Raw genomic sequence first — 22,389 nt, 5'->3', positions numbered from 1 at the left:
GCTTGTTATGTTATATATAAAATTAATGCCTTTTATAGAAACATACAAGTTGTGTCTTTTATTGAATAGAAATTATTGTCACATCGTTTTACAGAATTTGATAAAGACTTTTTAACTTTATATTATCGATAATAGCTAATAATTTTAAGAGTCATATGTATAAAAAGTACGGTGACGAAACTTAGACATTTAAAATTATAATAATTATGAAATGAAAACTAAAGTATGTAACAATTAGAACTATACGTTTAACCTTCTAAATCATAACAATTACAAGAGGTCGGATTTGGGTGTACTACCTTAAGTTTAAGTGATCTTGATATAGCAAATATGAGTTATAAAGATTTGAATCTCCAACTTTTACTTGAAGAAATCACACGTCGGTTACTATTGAGCTATGCTCCATCCATATTTGGTTTGAAAAAATTACTTTCTTACAATTTTATAACTTGTTTCGATTGTTTTTGTTTAATATAATAGAGATGGATAAATTTTTAATACAATCGTAGGGATGAAGAATTGAACGTCTTCGATGTCTATGGAAGAAAATCACTCATAACTGTATGTATATTATCAAAAGATGGTGACAATAACCTAAACAATCTTCCGATATTTCAAATCTAACTTATTTTCATTCTTTAATATATGATATCTTGGAATTGGAAGTCCTTTCACAAGAAAGAATGGAGAGAGGTTGGGTTAATTGATATGTCATAATCCAAATGAGTGGCCTCATGATTTATATATCTTAAGTAATTGCATTGAAAAGTGTTTTTGTCACCCATGGGCACAAAAATATTTTTTGAAAAATAAAATAAAGAAAATCAATTCTTGCAAGCATGTTTTTAACTATACAAGAGTCTTTCTTTTTCTGTTCTTATAAAATTAGAATCATGTGTATTTTAATGGTTAATTTAGAATTAATCTATCGTCTTAAACAATTAATTACATAGAGAAAACAACGTGTACAAATTAATTATAGCTATAAATTTTTAATTTCATCATATTAGATATGGAATTTTATTATTTGTAGAATCAATATTTTAATTATCATTGAATATGTTCTTCCTTTTTTTTTTCTATTTATCTTTTTTAGTGGTTATGACAATTTAATTGATTTGATTATCTAAATGCTTAGTGAAATATTAGACTTATCACTAAAAGAAAAAGGAAAAAAAATTGTTGATTGTTTTCTTCTTCTTTTTTTCAATGCCCACATCTTCTTAAAATAGGGATGGAGTTTTCACATGGCATAAATATCAAATAAGTTTTTTCATTTATCTTCATTTTTTTCCTTTTTTTTTTTTTTTTATTAATTTGTGTCTCTTTACAGTTGCATTTTATAGATTATTGTACTTCAATATTATTTTTATATGTTGCTTTTGTGTATCAGCGAGTGTATTGTATTTCATATCATTTTTCATTAATTTGATATTTTTTATGTTTTCTTTTTTTATTTAGAGAATTACATGTAATATCTTTATGTTAAATTGACTTATATCGTAAATTTATTTTTTAAAAAAAAATATATCTTCAAACGTATTAGTTTATTTAGAAATTGACCTATAGTTATATTTGTATCCGATATATGTATTTGTATTTGTATTCCATACCACAAAACATTTAATTTTCAAATATTAATTATCTTACACATGTAAATGCAGGTAGGATATTTAAATCTTAAATATTTTCTAAAAAAATCTTAAATATTCAATATTTATATCTAAGAAATTATATTTGAGCTTAAGCGAAGATAAATAGAAATGAGTTTAAAATAGTATTTTGATCCAAAAATTTGGATACTTGTTTGATTTTAAGTCAAATACTTTCTAATGTTCAATTTTAATTTGTTTGCTTAAAAAAAATCTTAATTCCCGTTCATTAAAATTATTTTTTAAAATAATTGACTAAATAATGATAATAATAATAATAGTTTGAATATGTTTTCAAAATTTGTTATACTTAGATTAAGATGAACCAAAATGTTAATAGATTTAAAAAATGAAAATAGAAATTATATATACATATATTTTTTTAGTACAATAACTTAGAATTTAGATCATGATTTCTTGTCTTCAGGTATATACAAGTGTTAGCTGCTTATGTTGGCAAAAATAGTAATGATAAAGGAGTAGTAATATAGATTAAATTTAAAATTTACTAAAAATATATAAATAAAATTGGACATTAGAATTAAAAAAATATTTGGAAAAAATTAAAGAAAAGTAAAAGAGTGAGAGTTGTATTAAGGAAATTAAAGAATGAAATTTGATTGAATGAGGACAAAGGAGACATAAATAGGAATTGATGAAGTGGGCTTAATCCCACGCCTTCCCTTCATCACTTCATGAACTTCACTTTGTGGCCGACACTAAGATTTTTTTTTTTTCTTTTTCTTTTTTTTCTTTCTCTAATGGCTTTATTTAAAAAATAAATAAATAAATAAGAGTTGAAGAAGGGCATTTGAAGATATTGATGTTTGATATGATTGATTACTTTCCTTTTTTTTTCTTTCTCTTATGACGTGTTTATCAATTAAAAGAAAATTAAGAAATAAGCCTAAAACTGAAAATTAAAAAAAAAAAAAAAAAATCTAAATACAATCCATCCAAATGGTCATGATATTCTTTTGTTTTTTTGCTATAATTAGAATATTTTTATACATATCCTAAAATAAATTAAAACAGAATAAAATATTATTGTGTACTTAGAATTAGAATTGTTTAAGGTATAGACTACTATTTGTATTTATTTGTATTAGGAGAGACACATATATTAATCTATCCTAAATAAATTGTAATTTTTTATGATAATTTCTTTGTAAATATTTTGATTAATTGATGTTATATTTGGAAAAAGATAAAGATTGTTTTATTTATATAGATATGTTAGGTTGAGCAAAAGAAAACATGAAAATGGTAACAGACCAAATGTGACCTATCAGTTTTGAATGAAGAAACCTAGGCATCACCAAAATGATGTGTACAAACGTTTCTTCTCTCAACTTTCGATTTCGAGCTTGCGTGGCATTATGGAGAATCAATAGAATATATAGGTTTTTGAATAATAATAATAATAATAATAAAAGCTCAAACTTTGTTATTCAAAGGTGATATATATGTATGCTCCTACACACCCTTCTGTAAATTCATGAGACAAATTAGAAGGAATTTAATCACAAGAATAGAGAATAGATTTAGAATGAGAGTCTGAGATCCCCACCATATTTTATTGACAGAATTGGAGTGGCTCACACATTTTATTCTCCTTTTTTATTTATATTTAGTAATTACACCCTCAATTATTAGAATAAATAGAATCCCACGCTTTTTATTCTCATTCTTTGTTTCTTGTTACGTTGAGTAATTAACTATGTCTTTAATTAATATCTCATTTTATGATATTTTACGCCGAGGATTCAAAATTTAGATTTGGTGACGATCACCTTGACATTCCCCGGCATCAAATTTGTTGCCTAATAATATTATCTTTTGCTTGTTTTTAAAGACTTATTAGAATAAAAGTTATTCCCACAAACTAACAAGAATCTTTTCAACATACTTTGTATTCATTCACATGCATCCCTAAGATGATTTCTATAAGGTCACCTAACGTGAGATTGCTCCAAAGTTAAACAATTCTACAATTGAGCCACCAAAAAGAAATGTACACTTTGTTGATATATGCAATGACTTTCAAATTTTTTTAAGCCTTCATTTACCGTGCTTTCATGTTCTTACGATTTTTCTCATTCAAACGTAACATTGCTTTATTCATATTTTCTCCCTACACTCGTAGCATTACATATTTAATAGCTTATTTTATGGTTATTGATAGGTTAAATTTAATAGTCGATATTTTCTACTTGTTGGTTTGAATATTTTTTTTAATCTAACTAAACAAAGGAATAATAACTTTGATTGGAGAAATAAATACTATGTTTCTCAAAATTTCAAAGATAATTAAATTTGGACACTTCAAAAACAAAAGTTTCAAAAGATCACGAAAATTGTTTTCATTTATTTCTATTAAATATTGTGATTCATCTCTAATAATAATAATTATATATATATATATATATATATATATATATATATATATATATAGACATACTGCTATTAGTGATAATCGTACAATTTCCACTAAGAAAATGTTGTTATAAATTAAATATATATTTATTTATTGCAGTGTTCTAGAATATGAAAGTACTTTGTTTTTTGCTTCTTGTACGGTTTGAATAAGCCCATTATGATTGGATAAAAATATGAGAGATACCCCAAAACTCTTCTTTCATTAATTATTCCCATTCTCAAAGTGGACTAATTAATTACACTTTTTTTTTCATTGCTTAAAGTCACTTTATAAACACACTTTTTATTTTTAATTTTATATTTATATCTTTGATTCTCACTAAAACTTTGTCATTAAATTAATGGAACATCTCTATTTTGCTTCTTTTCCTTCTTCACCCTATGTTGCAAATTTGAGCATGAATTCCCATCTTCCTCACTCATGAATAATGTAGTTAGATATATATTAGTTGATTTAGGTTTTTCCCTCTCTTCTTAGAATATATAGATAATAGGTGTCTAAATTGCTCACTCTCATACATAATGGGTCTCATCTTAGCCCAAGGCATGAGCTTCACAACTTATTTGACCCAAAATTCTTGAGTATATATTTCATTCCATCTCGAGTTTTACCATTTTGTTTCAATCGAGTTTGATTCTTCTTTAGTCCTAATTTATCCGCAACAAAACTATAATAATAAGCATATTACTCTTGAACTATCGAAAAAATTTAAAAACAATACAAAACTCCTTAAACTTCTCATTCCTACACGAAATTTAAAGTTCAGTACTCCACATTGGTAAATTAGTTAACCAAAGAAAAAAAAAAAGTAAATTATTAACACTTAAATAATTTAAGGGTTAAGATTAAGGAAATTTAAGAGTAAAATATCATACTTCACATATATATTCTCTGAATGGTCTAGTATTCAAAACTTTATATATGAAAAATCACATATTGATTTTTTTATAATGTTGTCACCTAATCCCATAAAGTTTTTAGAGTGTGGGAAAGCTCTATATAGGAAAAGTTGGAGGTTCAATGTTTTTTTTTTTTTTTTTGTGAAATTTTCTGATCTTAAAAAGTGTCAATATAATTATTATATCTCATTCTTATATGTTACATGCACTTGTGACTTTTGCATTTCTAAAAGATATTAAGAATAGATAAAATACACTACTCTGTAAATATTTTATTGATAAAGATATATTAAATCAAATTAATTTGTCGTATTTGTTGTTTATGATATATATGTTGATAAGATTATAAAGTGCTTTTTTAAGGATTATAAAATGTTAAATTTGCAAGATGTGTGTGACATACTAAAAATATAATTAATGGTGAGGTAAAATATATATTATCTTACCCATTGGGACCTTAGAGATTATGAAAATAAAAAAAATAAAATAAAATTCAAAAAAGTATAAAGTTTTAGATTGGAAATATAGTATTAGTTTGGAATCCTACGTAGCACCCAATTTCGACTTATAGAATTAAGATTAGGTTTATCTACCAAATTGTTACCACTTCATGAATAAATATCTAAATAACATACCCTTAAAGTTGGGAACTTTTTTCATGTTTTTTCTTTTTCTTTTGGGCCTATATGGGTGTGCATATTTTATAATTTGATTTGAGTTTTTTATGTGTATGATGGTGGCTTTCAAATTTTAGACAATTAAGTATATAATCATTCCTTCCAATTTTTATATTGCTTGAACTATTATTATTCTTTCCATTATATTGTCGTATAATATAGTTACATAGAATTTATACACAATTTATTAATATGTTAAATATATATATATAATATATATATATATATATATATATATATATATATATTTAGCCAATAAAAACTTAGTTCGATGCTCGAAGACAAGAGGTTGCGTACGTATAAATCTTCCAACATCTCTATCTGTATAGAGGTTTATTTTATTTCAATTTTATCTTATATTTGAAAATTTTCAATTTAACATCTTAATGTTGATGAATGTTAAATTATGATTCATAAATTTCATCTATCACACTTAATGATTGGATATATGAAAATTAGCATATAAAAAGACTCCAAATGTTTTCTAATTTCTTAGATTTTTTTAGTCAAACCCAAACTTTGAAATCTAAAAAAAAAAAAAAAGTTTCAAAACCCATTTTTTAAAAAAAATTAGTTAATAATTCAAATGTTTGGTTAGAAAATATGAAACATGGTGAATGATATAAATTATAAGACATTGATCATAATTTTAAAAAATAAATGATTACCAAACAAGACTTAAACAATCATCATAGTGGCCTTAAAACATTATTTTTTCGCATAATAATCATCATTATTCACTATTTATTCTTAAAATATGAAAGAGGATGATCCTCTTTGATTGGCATCAATTATCTCTCTCACTCACCAACTCACTCTCTTGGTGGATATAGGTGTGGGAAAGTGGAAATGAAAATGTGTATAAAAAGGGAGGAGTTGTGACAAATAAATTAGAGTGTCAACTAAAAGTTTGGTACAAAGGAAAGAACTACTTGAACTTGTGTTCGCCATTCTCCAACTCTCATTTTGAGAATACAAATACACATGCAAAGGTATATATATATATATATGTTTTCATTTCAATATTCTATTTTTCTAACTTTTAAAATTATATATATATATATATTTGTTGCATGAATTAGGGTTACTACTCGAAGTTTTTTTCGTTTATGTTATTTTTATCATATATAACAACACGAAGAAAGCTTAAAAATTATGTATGTACTTACTTTTTATTCGAAAGATTATAAATTTAAATGTTTTTACATGCAATACTCTTATTATATATTCGTATATATTCGTTTATGAACTCTCGTGTATTTTATTTTATATATTCTAAACTTTCCTATATACCATTGTAGTTGATTGTTCTTTATGTTTTTTATCTATGTATATGATATCTTAAGACACTACATGTGATGCATGCAACTTTTTTCTTTTAGAATTTACCTCATCATTGAATACTATTTGTCCATTTTATTCATTTATTTTAATTTCGTAACCAAAATTTTAGTATTTTTTCTTTAAATTATTTAACGGATTAAATTTATTGTTAAAATATCGATTGATAAATTGATTTGGGTAGAGAGCAATGTTTGTATAAACTATAAGAATTAATCATTAATTACATAACAAAATTAACATTTTAATTTTAATAAATTTTTTCTTCATGAAAATTTATCATTTTCAAAATATATGAAAATGAAGTACTAATCATACTAAATAAGTTTAATAACTAAGATCTCGTTTGATAACTATTTAGTTTTTTTTTTTTTGGTTGAAAATTAAGTTTATAAACTATACAATTTTTTATATGTTGTTATTTAGATTTGTATGATGTTTAAAAGTCCAACCAAGTTCTGAATAGTGATAAAAAAGAAGTGGTTTTAGAAAAAAGAAGTGGTTTGTATTTTTAGAATTTATATAGGAGCTAAATTATTTCTTTAATATTGATGAAAACCATAATTGAAAAATTGGAAGGAAACAACCATATATTTCGAAAACCAAAAACTAACAAAAATGAAATCGTTTACCAAATTGGAACTAATTATAAATTATATTGTTACGATTTTGGAAGCATAAAAATTAAATTAGTATAATAGTTAAGGCCGTACTTCATTACCAATTTGATTTTCAGAAATTCTACATATTTTTTCACACTTCAACTCTTATCCAACTTCACGAAATAAGTTTTACTTTTTTTAGGGTTTAAAACTTGACATGATTTTCAAAAACACCATTGATAGGTACATAGATGACAAAAACAAATAAAACAATAGGTAAAAATAATTGGTTATAAACTCAACTTTTAAAAACTAAAACTTTATTTGGTAATTATTTTGTTTTTTTAAAAAAAAAATAAGCTTTTTTCTCTCAATTTCTTGTAATAATTTATATCCTTTTTTAGTACAAATTAAGGATAGGATATTTGAGCCACAAACCTTTTGATCTTCAACAATGATGTTAGTTAAGTTAAGTATTTTTGTTTTTATTCAAATTTTAACTTGATTTTTTAAATCATGAATAAAAATTAGATGAAATCCAAAAAATTCAAAAGTAAAAAGAGTGTTTATAGACTTAATTTTATATATACACACATACAGAAGAAACAAAACAAATTGAGGTTAAATGGTTGTTTTTTTTGTAAAAGTTCAAACCACAAAAAATGTTCATTGAGAAAATGTTCCCTCAAAAATAAATATTTGGAGTATTAAAACATATATAATAAATTATTCTTATATATTTAAAATTGAAATCAAATTTGACAGAGGTGAATTGAATTTAACCATAGCACCAATGAAGTGAAACTTATCAGAGATAGCAACTAAAAGATTGATTATAACACACATTCCCCAAATTCATTCAAACTACATTGAAATTATACATTTCAAAACTTAGTGCATGCATGGTATTGAAAAACATTGGTTAAAGAGTAGACTGCAAGAAAGAAAAAAAGTATAAATAGAAATAGTATTTATAACTTTAATTTTAAAAACCAAAAGTGGAGTAGTTATGAGGAGACTTTTATTATCACAAAATTAAACTTCCCCTTACACTTTAATTTATTTAGATATGTGTAAGCAGCAAACTTTAATCAAATGAAGGAATAAGAAAATATGTTCATTTGATTTAAATGTGATGATCTCAAGATTGAAATTAGGGAATTCCTCTCTTCAAAGGAATAAAGAATAAAAATATGATCTCAACTCTAATATTCTATTGATAATTCAAACTCCACATTTCATCTTCACAACATGTCAATATTCACTGCATTTATAATAATAATAATAATAATAATAAGATTTTCTTTAATTTTTCTTAACCAATAGATATAATCCTTCTTTCGTCTTTTAAGATTTTTTAAAACCCTTCCAAATCATTCTGAATAAACAAGGGGTTGTTTTTCTCTAGGATTAGAGTAGAGTGGAGTGAGTTATTTTAGGTTTAGTATTATGATAATACTAGGATTATGATTATGATAATAAACACTTCATGTTCTCCTAATCCTAGTATATTTGTGACAATAGTAATACTTTTCTCACTCCCCTTTCTCCTCTTCCTTACACCCCTTCTCTCACCGAGCTTCAAATATTTAACTAGTAAAAGTAGAACAAGTCAAAACGGAAATCCTAGTAGCAACCACCACACCAAAAAAAAGAAAAAAAAAAAAAAAAGCAACGTCGATAAATCTAAAATGCAAACTATTATAATCCCAAAACTATTATAATCGTCATATTATTATAAATCACTCCTCACCCTTCACAACTCCTAAGTTTATCAATTTGTCAATCTCTCTTCATATGAAAGCTCTCTCACTCAAATTTAAAGTTCGATATAAATTTTAGGTAATATTTAAACCTCAAAGTACGCACTTAATCTGAGTTAAAGTTACGTTCACCTTGACAATAGATTATAGCAAGATGTGAATTTTTTGCTATCATAAAAAATTTTGAAACAAAGTTTGGCATCAAAAACTATTTTCTACCATGCCTTCTTTCATGTCATCACTTTCTTAGCATCAAATTTTCACAACCAAAGAATTGGTTTGTTCTGAAGTACATCCTAATTTGAACCACTTATTTCAATTGCTCCTTTGATCAAATCTCTGCAAACAAGATTTCACTTTCTCTCTTTGCATTAGAAACAAACCTCTCTTGAGATTTGAACCATCCCTTTCATTCAAAAACAGGAAATAAATTTTTAGGAATTTTTTACAAATAAATAAATAAATAAAACCACAAGATTACCCATATGTTCTTATTAGAATCCTGCATTTTAAGAAGTAAATCTGGGGTGGAGAAGATGAAACAACTTCTCAACATGTCAGAATTCCCAACATGAGTGAGCAACAGAGGAATTTTCTTACTTTTCAACCCAGTTGTCCTAAAATAAGAATAAAAATATTCCTTTGGTTATGAACATTTTAAGTTGTTACTAGAGCCACAGATTACTGAGGGAGGTCAGATTTTATCCCAAGATTCTAAAGCTTTTGATTGTATATTTGTAACTAATAATAATGAGACCATTTTATTCCAAAGCTCGTACAGCAATATCAGTATATAAAGCACATACCTTTCCATGAGCATGCCACAGATTGCCTTTTCATCTCAATATCTCTCCAATCCTTTCCATAGTATTCACCTTAATGGACATGTTTCTTCTTCGGCACCATGGCGTGTAGATTCCTTAAAGTTGATAAAAAAAAAAAAGGAAAAAAGAAACTGCAGCAATATATTGTTGTATTCACCATCACCATGTGAGCAAGAGAGAGCTTCCATGCGTTTCATCAATTCCTTTGCTTTCTGTCTTGCATGTTTTTCTGTAGTTGTAACTGAAGTTTTGCTTCATAATCACTCAGTCTGCAGATTTCAAATATTGCTTCTCTGTGCACTTAAAGAGACACAGACGAAGTGGCTAGCTGATTGCTATATCAAAAGATCAAGAACTTAGTCAGGAAAAGAAAAACTGAATTATGGAAAATGAGGTTGGTTTAGTGACAAAAAAGAACAAGTGGAAGATGCCTATGAATGTTTTCTTCAAGGATTCAAGGTATATAACTTTGTGCTCCATTTTCTCTTCCTTTGCCCTCCTTGGCTAAATTTGTTTTCACCGCGGCGAGTCTCTACTTTTGCCACGACCTTTTACTTCTTGGATGGCTCTTTGCAGTCTCTATGATTTGTTACTGATTCAAAAAAATATTCTTTCAGACTTGTTTTCAAATGGGATGAACTTGGAAAAGAGATCCTTGGAATTGCATTTCCAGCTGCTCTAGCTGTTGCCGCTGATCCCATTGCTTCTCTTATCGACACCATTTTCGTCGGACATATTGGTATATACTATGCATTTATTGCTTTCTTTTCATTGCAATGTCAAACCAATTTAGTGGTTTGTAATATCATTGACAAAGAACAACTTTAACTTGGTTTCGGCAGGAGCGGTTGAACTTGCGGCTGTTGGAGTGTCTGTTGCAATATTCAATCAAGCTTCAAGGATCACCATATTCCCACTGGTGAGCATAACAACATCATTTGTTGCTGAGGAAGACGCTATTGGAAAAACAGCCATAAAACCAGTTAAATGTGATTTAGAGAAGCATTTGACAGAGAATGGCCAAAAAAGAGAACTTACATCAATCAAGAAGGAAAACATGTTGGAAAATAATCGTTCTGCTTCAGTTACAAGTAATGAACCAAGAAACTCAACACCCCAAAATGGCACCATTCAAGACTTGGAAAAGAATGCATCGGAAGCAAAGTGTAAGGAGCTAGAAAAGAAATTCTCAAACCAAGATGGAACGAAAGAATCTATACTAGAAAATGCAACACTTGAGAATGTTGAAAAAGGTATAAGAATTTTCCTGTTGTAGTTCAAAACAGGGTAATGGTAGTGACATGAACCTTTGACCTTCCAAGAGAGATTGCTAACATTTTCAGCCTCAAGTTGGCAGTAAAAGAAAAGAAAAGGAATCTCTCTGCTTGCAGAAAAATAAACCATGTGATCAATCTAAGTTCCATATTTGAACTAAATTTTGAGGGTTTTCAATGGCAGATTTGAGCACATATAAAGGTCAGCCTCCGGCTGTTTCCACCCCTACAGTCAAGCCGAAAAAGAAAGAGAAGAAGCACATTGCTTCGGCTTCCACAGCACTGATCTTTGGAACAGTTTTGGGCCTCTTGCAAGCTGTATTCCTTGCATTTGGAGCTAAATATCTATTAAATGTAATGGGAGTGAAGCAAGTAAGTTCCATCATCAATAAAAACTACAAATCTAATACCCTTCTGCTTTAGTATCAGAAAATATTGAAAAACAACATAATATGTTTTCATATTGTACTTATTTTTTCTGGTGTTGACAAAATGAATCAATAGAGTTCTCCAATGCTAGCTCCTGCAATGAAATACTTGGTGTTAAGATCGCTTGGTGCTCCTGCCGTTCTCCTCTCTCTAGCCATGCAGGGAATCTTCAGAGGGTTTAAGGACACAAGAACTCCTCTCTATGTCATTGGTAGCTCTAATTTTTATCAGACTTCTTACAGTAAAATTGCTAGCAATTTGCCTCTTTCTCTAATTCTTTTTCTTCATTCTCTTTTTTGGTCTTTATGTAGTTTTGGGGTACACAACAAACATCATTTTGGATCCAATTTTGATATTTGTTTGCCACTTGGGAGTAAGGGGTGCAGCCATTGCACATGTTCTCTCTCAGTAAGTAACATTATAGGTCACGTATTTGAGCTGTTACAATCCATTATTTTCATTCATAACTTGCTATTGTTATTACCTCAGGTACCTAATCGTGTTGGTCCTTGCTTGGAGATTGATGCAAAAAGTTGATCTCTTACCTCCTAGCCTTAGAGATTTGCAGTTTGGTCGGTTTCTCAAAAATGGTAACATTCATCCGCATATGCTCCTCTTCTTCTACAACAGAGATTAGCACCTAAAAACAACAGAATACAAATACAAGAGTTACTTGATGATTTCCATCAGAAGTTATCAGATTCATATCAATATTGGTTTCAACATGGTGGAGCTTTTTTGAATGCAGGTAGTCTGCTGCTGGCAAGAGTTATAGCTGTGACCTTCTGCGTGACGCTTGCTGCATCAATGGCTGCTCGGCTAGGTCCAACGCCAATGGCTGCCTTCCAGACTTGCTTGCAGGTCTGGATGACATCATCCCTCCTCGCTGATGGGCTCGCAGTAGCCGGACAGGTAGTTACGTGAACCTAGAGCGATCATAACTTATTCACTTAAGTTTTGTAGTATAATAATTATTTACCTTAGTCTCTAGTAACGCCAATTCCTCCCAAATTTCTACTTTATGGGTGTTGAATTTTTGGTTCAGGCGATCCTAGCGTGTGCTTTTGCAGAGAAAGATTACGAGAAGACAACGGCTACAGCCACAAGGGTACTACAGGTAAAGAAATTCGAATTACTAGAGTAATATAAATTTGCACATAAGATGTTGGAGGAAATTCCCGGGAGAAGATAAAATCTAAATGGGAAGAAATTAAGAAGAAGAAGAAACATATTAAAATGTAAGTGTAAGTTAAAAGGGATTGGTGGGGCAATGCAAATGCAGATGAGTTTGGTTATGGGGGTTGGACTTGCGGTGATTGTTGCAGCGATTATGTTCTTCGGAGCTGGAATCTTCTCTAGAGATTTAAACGTTCAAGCACTCATCCATCTCGGAGTTCCGGTATTTATACTTTAAACGCTTTGAATTTGGATTTGAATATATCATTTACTTCACATATAATTCTTTTTTTCTCCTTAATTTAGTTTTTATTTTCTCTACATATATCATTACTATAAATGAAAATAAAGGTTTGTTGGTAGATTTTCTTTTAAAACACTTTGGGTAATCACTTATCACATTTGTTTCTCCTTTAGTTTGTGGCTGCCACTCAACCAATGAATTCTTTAGCATTTGTGTTTGATGGAGTAAACTTTGGAGCTTCTGATTTTGCTTACTCTGCCTACTCTTTGGTAACCTCCTTTCTTCCTTTCACATATTTCTTCTTTTAAAGTGCTTTTTACACACTACTCAACACTAATTATACAATCTCTAGGTGTGGTTGGATTAGAAACTTCCTTATATTCTGTCAAAGTAATTAAACAGTTCGGAAGACTAACTTATCACTAGATAATCTACATCGAATCCTTCCATATGTACAACTATTTATTCATTAATTTTGTTTAAAATCCTTCCTCCACATATTTGTAGACTTTGGTTTCAATTGCAACCATCGTCTCTCTATTCCTTCTCTCCAAAAGCTATGGGTTCATTGGAATTTGGACTGCTTTGGCCATCTACATGGCCCTTCGCACTCTTGTTGGTTTCTTCAGGTATTTTTTCTTTTTTATTCTCATTATCTTTCTTTTTCTTTCTTTCTTTTTCTATTCAAAATTATGACTTTTTCCACCTTTCATTTGGCTTTTTAGAAGAAAAATTCGACCAAATACATCTTTTAGGATAATGAAGACATCGTGTGTGCTTCCTTTGACCTTTAAGAACTCAAAACATGAATATATATGATAACTATTTAGAAATTTATTTGATAACAATCGCCCATTTCACGCGTTTTATAATTTATTAGTTTTCTTAATCCTATTTAGTCACTCTACTTTCAAATTTAGTTTCATTTTCATCTTGGGATATTTAAAATGCTTATTTAGAAAGCAAGCTTTGAAAAAATAGTTATAATGGTCCTTGACGTAACTTCAAGTATATGTACTGACGATAAGCATATTAAAAATCATTTTCTTCTTTTGAATTTTCTAACTTGGAATTTTTGTATACAAAAATTGAACTTTAGTATACCAAGAGTAAGTATATAACAACATTATAAAAAAATGCAAATATAGAAAGTTCTATAGTGATAAGACACTGGTGATATGATTTATCATTGATAGACTTTGAGACTTAAATTTTATTATGTTTACAAAGTTTTCTTACTTTTGTTAATAGTTTGGATATGATTGTTATATTTGCAACCGTGCATTTCAAAAATCAAAATTTTTCTTTTCTTGCATGGAATAAAATTGTAAATAATTTAGATGTTGTTAATGTATAGGATGGGAAGTGGAACAGGACCATGGCGTTACCTAAGAGGACCATTGTTGCCCTAATTACATTGGTTTCATCATAAAGAGAAACTTCAATTAGTAAAATCTTACAAGAACGATAATCTTATGGTTGTCATTTCTTTAGTGTCATTAATATTGTTATTGTTATTATTATTTTTGTATTCCTACCTATACTCCAAAGCTGTGGAAAAGCTTCCTTCTAATATGCATATGGTGTTTGTGTAAAGCTATATTTTAAGTTATTTCATAATTAATGAGTACATCAATGAAAGGTTTTGCTTATATGTCAAAACGAGCGTATTTCAACTTACATGTATACTATTTATATTTCAACTTCGGAGTCAGAATTTATTTCTCCTGAAAAAACAAACTAATAAATAATTGGTTCCTGGACTTGAAACTCGTCCAATAAAATTTATTGAGGTAAAGTATAGTAGATGTCTTAACAAGTTTAACTTGTTTATATATACACAAGAGTTTATGGTTGTGTAACATTTTGACAAGTTAATTGTCTTTTATAGAAAATTTATTTTTATTGTTTAAGAAAAATAGAAATAGATATATTTGTCCATATCAAAGTGACAAATAACTTGCAGCTTTTGACATTATAGTTTGTCTAGTCTATAATGATAACAAAAATGCAAAATACAATCAATTATGGTTTGTGTAGTCTATATGGACAACCCTCAAAAGCCACCACCTAGGGGAATTTTGCTCCCTAGGTGAAAAGTATTGCCTCATGCTAAACCTATTTGCAACTCCATTTTTATTACACCCATCTCCCAAAACCACAACCAAACTAAGAATCTCGACTAACACTATTTAATTTTCTCTAGGACGAAGAGCAGAGTTGTGAGGTTGAAAAAAATTTGTGAACTCTTGAATCCTACAGAGTAAAAAACTAATAAGACGTAAAATTAATGCTTTTAATCATAGTCATTGGCCCATAGATGTGATCCCTCCAAATACTTACAATCAAGTTGAATAAGGTTGTATTGATGGGCATGTTTGACCGCAATATGACAATAAGTACAAATAAATATTGAATGGTTACTTGTATGTATGCTAAAGTTCATACACATGGCGAAAAGTTGCAACTTTCGACCTTTCAAGTTCCAAGTTCATTCTATCTCTTGGGTCACTTTAGACGTACAATTTGACTAAGGGTTCCTTGTGACAAAAAAAAAAGATACCCCAAACTTCAAAGTAAAAAGTAGTTGAAATTTTTGAAATTTTTGAGAATGGATTCTTACAAAATGTTTCATTAGCTCCAAATTCATGTCTAGTATACCCTATTCTTGACAAAATTCATAATTCATGAGTCGTAGAGGGAGACCTGTGAAAAGATTGTTGAAGAGCACAACAGAGAGCTTGATCAATTGCTAGAAATCAGTGGGTTACATGGTAAATAAACATATCATCTTACCAAGCCAACAAGGCAAGGACAAGAAACAAGAATGAATCCATTGATGGCGAGGGATATGGCAACCAAGAAAAAGGCATGTTAAAACTCAAAAAAAAAAAAAATGATATACCATCTCAACTCATAATCAATTCAAAAAGAAAATGGAAGTTAAAAAATTTCAAATCTTGAAATCAAACTTAAAATTAAGAATTAAATGTAACATGTCAAAATGAAAACTGACCTAAGGATGAAATAAAAAATATTTTTCAAAACTAAGGTTATCAACACTAATTCAATTCAAGTAATGAGCTTTATTGACCACTTCCTACCAACATTTTACAAAACTAATGCCTTTTGTATTTTAAACTAAAGAAAAGCTAAAGTCTTGTAAATTAAACCAGAAGTTATCATCTTTTTTCTCAAAGAAAATAACCAAAACCAATTTCAAAAAAGGAAATCATAGTAGTAGTTGACCCAAACATATCTAAAAGGGTGTATTTAGTTTATTTTTTAAAATGTTTAATTCTGAAAGGGTGTCCTCTGAAAATTTAAAAATAAAAAAAAATAAAAAAATAAAAAAAATAAAAAAAAAAAGGTTGTTTGACTAACCCCAACAATAGTTTAAAACAAAATATGTTTAGAACAACTTTTATTGTTCATCTAATTAATTCAAATAGACTCTAAAAGGCAATTAAAAGGCAAATACATATAATAGAAAGTTAAAGAATTAGTGAAAGATATTGAAGGAGTAATAAGAAATCGGACAAAGGTAAGAAACAAATTCAAAAAAGAAAGGAAGTAATAGATATATTTATAAAAAATTGTTTTCTATTGCAGCAAAATGAAACTAAGATATAACAAAGATAGCAAAGTGAAAACAAAGAATTAGGGTATTATGTGAGTTAGTACACACTAAAACTACTTTTAAATGGGCCCTACACAAAAGTGAATAAAAATAATATCTCAAAAGGTAAAAAGGTAGTAACCCCCACTTCAAAAGTCTTGGCTACCCACTTCAACCCATGAGACACAAGTAGTTGGACAATTACACCCACAACATTATGAACAAATCAATATCTCTATCTACACACAAATAATAAATAAATAATAATAATAATAATAATAGATATTATTCAATCACTTTCCTTCTTCACATTATTTAAATATGAAACTCCAAATTTGAAGTTTCAATCAAACCAATCAACATCCTTATTTGGGAGAATGCCACTTTCACAGATCCTCCATCCTTTTCCTTTCTCCTAAGAAACAAAATTTCACATCAACAAACACACCACAACCATCAAGTTTTACAATACACCGAATTTTATAATATTAATGATAATTAATAAATAATACAATAGTTATGATAATAATAATAATAATAATAACAAAAAAAAAACTTCAAAATAAAAGTTTTACATCAATGTAAGAGGAAACTCTCAACAAATTGGACAATCTTTTTAGCAATACATATCATCCTCCTCCTCCTCATCCTCTTCCTGAAAGATAATTAACCTCTTCTTTTTGTTTTATATATGGATCGAAAAATTTAAAATAGAAAGAAAAAAGGAAAGAAAAGAAAAAGCTCTTGGTTTCTACAGCTTTTAAATCAAGAAGCCTTTGTTGGAAATGAAATTGCAGAAAAAAGGAGAGAAATATAATGGAACCTGGACACGTTTCCTTTGGCCCAGACAATTGACTGACTTGACTGATGTAAAATAATGAATGGTAAGTAATTGAATGATCTGAACCCTTTCTTCTTCTTCCAACCAACCTTCCTATTCTTCCTCCACATCATCATCATCTTCACTCCTGTTCATACACCCCCCCTTCAGCTTCACCTTACCCAGAAAGAATTTTAGGGTAAAATACCTATCTCAGATGAGTAAAATGAAAATGGCTTTTTTTGTTGTTGTACTACACTACAAGCTGATCAAGCTGCATCTGCTCAAGCCAAGCTCCTATCACAGAATGATCAGTGGATTCTAATTGTGATTTAGAAGTAGTTAGACCCTCACCGGATGCTGCAGTGCCCATCCCAGGCACTGCCAGTTTATCTTTTAGCATCTCAGGTGGGGATTCTTTCACCAGGGATTGAACCCATGATAAGTCAGGCTCCTCCCCGTTATTTCCCATTTCAAAAGATGACGACCTCCGGAGTTGACCCAGTTCATTCTTACCAACCGACCAGTCCACCTTTCCATTGGGGGACCCCCATTTAGGCATAGAATTGACAGGAGATCCGATCAATGAGCTTGGGATGTTAGATCCAAGCTCCCTTGAACTGAGAGTGCGAAGATGTTGCTTTTCACGCTGTACAAAGGCAGAGAACCTAGATCCCATTGGGGACAGTGGCTCAGTGCTCCTCGGTGACATCCTTCCTGGGGATGAAACTCCAAAAGAGGCCTGCAACAAATGATGATCAACATTCTTAGGGGACATAATGCTTGTATTAATAGGTGACAACATGTTCTGCTGCTGCTGCTGGAATTGGTTAAGCATTGTTGATTTGCGGGTGGGTGAAAAGACATTGGCAGCCGGATCAGAGAATCGAGGAGACGAAGAGATCTCAGAAGAAAAAAGCTCTTCAAGGTTGTTAGGGGTTAGTGTTTGGGTCCAGCCAGATCGGCTAACAGACACAGCACTCGGACGAGGCTGAGAGAAACAGTTCATGTCGTTCAAAATTCGTGGCTGATTTTCAAAGTCTGGCAAGGCATTTAAATCCTCCAGAGGCATATCTCTGGCATTCAGAGATGACCTCAACCGGCTGGATTGAAGGTTACTTCCTGGAAGATGAAGGGTCGGAACATTAGGCTGTTGCCAGTTGACAGAAGAGTGAGAAACGCCATTAGATGAGGGTGACATGGATTGAGTAAATGGAGATGGGGATAAAGCAGACATCGATGAGGGAGAACCAGGAAGAAGACCCAATGCAGTGGCCATATCCATTACAGTTGGTGCTGACCCAATTGACCGTGGGGAAGGGACAGCAGATCCAGTGGACACATACAATGGCCTTAGTTCTTCATTGGTGTGAGCAAAGAAGCAAACCCGCCTATTGCAACTGGTACCATCCTTGCACAGACGAGTTCGGTACTGTGCTGGATGTAGCCAACACTCAAACACTCCATGTGCATATTCACACATATCCCCACGCCTACAAGCTCCCTTTCTGAAATCTGGGCAAGGAACACAGCTGTAGTGAAACTTCCTTGGGTCTCTTCTGCGAGCATTCTCCCCCGGGTGGACAAAAGGACACTCAGTCCAATCATGAGAATATGCTCGAGAACAAGGTCTAACCTTGAAAGAGAACATGCGAAACTCGTCAGTTGCATATATGCTGTTCTTAATGTCAGGAAGCGATGGATCAATTGGATATTCTTTTTTCTCCTTTGTAGAGTTTCCAAAACCGTCAGTAAATTTGGGCGAAGAAATAGACTTGGGTGGAGATGGAAATTCATCCTCCAATGATGAAGAAAGTGGTGGTGACTCTGAACTGGGTGTTTTAATTGACAAATGTAAACAGGAGACGTCCATTGATCCATTTGAACTATTATTAAGAAGCTCCTCAAGCTTGAACCTCGTATTCTGTTTCTGCAACTTTGGATGAATAAAAATGACATCAACAGGGCGGTCACCATTAACATCCTTGGAGTTTGGGTCAGCACCAGCAGATAATAGCAAATCAACAATATCAACTGCATTCACAGATCCACTGGAAGTAGCACAGTGAAGAGCAGTGCTCTTGTCTGTGCCAGCTGAGAGATTAACATCAACCTCAGGATATGATAATATAAGCTTCAGAACATCAACACAACCATATGTGGCAGCAACCATCAGGGGAGTCCTATGCTCATGAACAACTTGTTTTGAGCCTTTTTGACGAACATACCAAAGACCAGACTTGTTCAGAGAAAACAAATCAGACTCCATCAAACTTTTGAAGCCTTCAGCATCATTGTCAGAAACAAGCTCCAGTAAACTATAAAAAGAATCCTCACAATCAACTGTTAAAAGATTCATGTCTTTGGGGTTAGGTGATGAGCTTGCCGTTGTAGTCGATGAAGAATTAGATTTTTCTGGACCACCACACATACTCAAATATCTGGAATCCAAGAAGAAGAAAAAAAAACTGTCTTTATACCTTAAATAACATAAATGAAATCAGTGTCAACAAAAAAATAATGAACCCTGTGGAAATAAATATAAACATGATCAAAATCTTACCGGAATGAACATGTAACAAGCTTATACAAGAAATTACTAAGGGATACGCAGTCATCAAAATTGCAACTCTTTCATCAAAAAGCAGCAAATCATAGCAGAAACTCTCTCCACCCAGAGTACTATCCAATTGTGCAACAATTAACAGGAAACACAGGATAAGAATCAACCAAGAGTTGATTACTGGTACCCACAGGAGCTTTAAAAGAATAAGAAGAATCCAAAGTCCATATTCAGACCCATAATATAGGTAAACCACAAGGGACCACACAGAGCAAGCTGTATTTGACATAAGATTCTATATTTCAGTAGTATGCTTAGCCACTATCACAGGAAATGAGAAAAGACAATATTTTTAAGATGAAGGTTCCGATCTAAAGTTTCGAGTTTCAACCTAAAAGCTTCAATCTGTTTTCTTTAAGATCCCAATACACTTTCAATGCAAAAGAAACTACATAAAAACATATCCCAACTTACCCACCACTCCTAAGAATCAACAATCACAACATCTAAACTATAAGAACACAGTCACTAAAAAATCATCCAAATAAAAGATAAACAGAAATGAACATCAAAATCAAAGAAACCCCAAAATTAACAAGGCACATCGGTCAAAAAGTACAACGTAGCTGATATAAACAGATCAGTTAACAACTAATATCCACCTTAATATGACGATCATAAGCAAACAATAGGCTGTGCAACACAACAACAATAAAACATGTCAAAAGTTTCACACATACTGAACTTCGATACAACCCTTCCCAGTTGCATCCAAACCAAATATAAAAATACACATTAAAAAATCAAAGTAATCAAGAATAATCAGCTTCAAGCTGAATCCGAAGTACTAAAACGAAAACTCACAGTTATCTAAAGCAGCAGAAGAAAAGCAGCGAGAGATCTGAGAGAGAGAAGAAAGCGTGGTTCGACAGTGACATTCATCGATCGGAGGAGAAACAAGGGGAAGAAAGAAGCAGTTCAGTTAAGGAAAAGAAGAAGATCGGAGAGGGGAAGGTAAAGGCGTCCATCTCCGGCGCCGGTGGATGAAATAGAGAAGAAGAAGAAGAATTTGGAGATTTTTTTTTTTTCAAAGAGATGGGGAAGAGGAAGAAGAAGAAGAAAGTAACGCCTGAAATTGAAATGAAATGCGGAATGGAAAAAATTTGGGGGAATTTAAATTTAATGTTGGGAGTTGTAAAGAAATGAGGTGAAATGACATTGAAATTAACACGAAATGAAATGCAAATGAAGTGAGGAACTTTATGAGAGGGGGTGACCGGTTGAGGCAGTGAAAGTAGGGTGGGGGTTAGAGGGTAGTGAAGAACAAGTTGTTGACCGGGAGAGGAGGTAGACAGAGGCGCGGAATTGAAGGAGAGTGATTAAGTGGAATGGAATGTGGGGGTTTGGAGTCCGCCAATGGAGTGTGGTCATTTGGTCAATTTTAGTTAAATGGGGGGTCAAATCGAGGAGGTGAAAAGTCGTAGAGAACAGAGGCTCCGAATTTTCAGTTTTTGTAATAAAAGAAAAAGGGAAAAGTCTCTTTCCGACTCTATTTTTAAATTAATCAAATATCAAATATTAAATAATAAAAGTCACTACGAATCCTTTGCAATCAAGTCCTTATGCCTTCTTTTAATCAATATTCTGCCCTTATATTTCCTATAATTCGGTTTTTCTCCTCTCTCTTTTTCTTTTTTCATTTTTGGTATATATTCTTCTTCTTTTTTTTTTTCCTTAAATTGCCCCCTTATCAACTCTTTTGTTTTCTCTTTAATTTCATTAAATAAAATTAAAAACTTTTATTTCCAATTCCACCCTTTCTTTCTAAAAAAAAATCTCAACTTATTCTTCTTATTTTACATTTTCTTCTTTTTTTTCAATATATTTAAACTAATTAGATATCCGTCGAAACAACCAACTAGTTATTATAATTCTAAGTTATTTTAATTAAGTCAATAATTTATGTTTTGAGAATAGTATTTGATGTAACAATTATTATAGTTCACAATAATCTTTGTTCCAAATAGTTAAAAGAATATAAATTTTACAAAATGATCGATTTTTTC

The 22,389-nt window shown here is 30.5% G+C and overlaps 2 protein-coding genes and 1 long non-coding RNA gene across 4 annotated transcripts; 1 reads left to right on the top strand and 2 right to left on the bottom strand.

Moving 5' to 3' along the window:
* Positions 1-6,572: 6,572 nt before the first annotated feature.
* LOC103500313 (protein DETOXIFICATION 43-like) lies at positions 6,573-14,983 on the top strand. The gene is made up of 14 exons (XM_008463574.3): positions 6,573-6,660; positions 10,467-10,657; positions 10,816-10,937; positions 11,041-11,451; positions 11,657-11,844; positions 11,977-12,112; positions 12,213-12,309; positions 12,391-12,491; positions 12,650-12,813; positions 12,947-13,018; positions 13,184-13,300; positions 13,495-13,590; positions 13,829-13,950; positions 14,679-14,983. The coding sequence occupies exons 2-14, from the start codon at positions 10,581-10,583 to the stop codon at positions 14,731-14,733; spliced, it is 1,758 nt and encodes a 585-aa protein (XP_008461796.1). The 5' UTR covers positions 6,573-6,660; positions 10,467-10,580; the 3' UTR covers positions 14,734-14,983.
* On the bottom strand, positions 9,851-13,294 carry LOC127148810 (uncharacterized). The gene is made up of 4 exons (XR_007819948.1): positions 12,881-13,294; positions 11,237-12,541; positions 10,181-11,154; positions 9,851-9,991 (listed from the first exon to the last, which is right to left on the bottom strand). It is a non-coding gene; the product is annotated as an uncharacterized LOC127148810 (long non-coding RNA).
* A 2,418-nt stretch (positions 14,984-17,401) lies between the features above and the next one.
* LOC103500314 (zinc finger CCCH domain-containing protein 30-like) lies at positions 17,402-21,538 on the bottom strand. Of its 2 annotated transcripts, XM_008463577.3 has the most exons (3): positions 21,188-21,482; positions 20,324-20,442; positions 17,402-20,201 (listed from the first exon to the last, which is right to left on the bottom strand). In XM_008463577.3, exon 3 carries the CDS (start codon positions 20,189-20,191, stop codon positions 18,014-18,016), a length of 2,178 nt encoding a protein of 725 aa, XP_008461799.1. In that variant the 5' UTR covers positions 20,192-20,201; positions 20,324-20,442; positions 21,188-21,482; the 3' UTR covers positions 17,402-18,013. The 2 variants fall into 2 exon arrangements, with proteins under 2 accessions (XP_008461799.1, XP_008461797.1); XM_008463575.3 differs by lacking the exon at positions 20,324-20,442 and having other exon boundaries at positions 21,188-21,538.
* Positions 21,539-22,389: the final 851 nt, after the last annotated feature.

Source organism: Cucumis melo, chromosome 4 (assembly GCF_025177605.1).
Source record: "Cucumis melo cultivar AY chromosome 4, USDA_Cmelo_AY_1.0, whole genome shotgun sequence".
NCBI classification, from domain to species: Eukaryota; Viridiplantae; Streptophyta; class Magnoliopsida; order Cucurbitales; family Cucurbitaceae; genus Cucumis; species Cucumis melo.
This window is presented reverse-complemented; position numbering and strand designations above follow the sequence as displayed.

Excerpts from the sequence above, each read along its gene's own strand:
- LOC103500313 (XM_008463574.3), top strand. The coding sequence starts at position 10,581 with ATGGAAAATGAGGTTGGTTTAGTGACAAAAAAGAACAAGTGGAAGATG. Across the intron at positions 12,492-12,649 it reads TGGTCGGTTTCTCAAAAATG|GTAGTCTGCTGCTGGCAAGA; the intron begins GTAACATTCATC and ends TTTTGAATGCAG. Across the intron at positions 12,814-12,946 it reads GGCTCGCAGTAGCCGGACAG|GCGATCCTAGCGTGTGCTTT; the intron begins GTAGTTACGTGA and ends TTTTTGGTTCAG.
- LOC103500314 (XM_008463575.3), bottom strand. The coding sequence starts at position 20,191 with ATGTGTGGTGGTCCAGAAAAATCTAATTCTTCATCGACTACAACGGCA.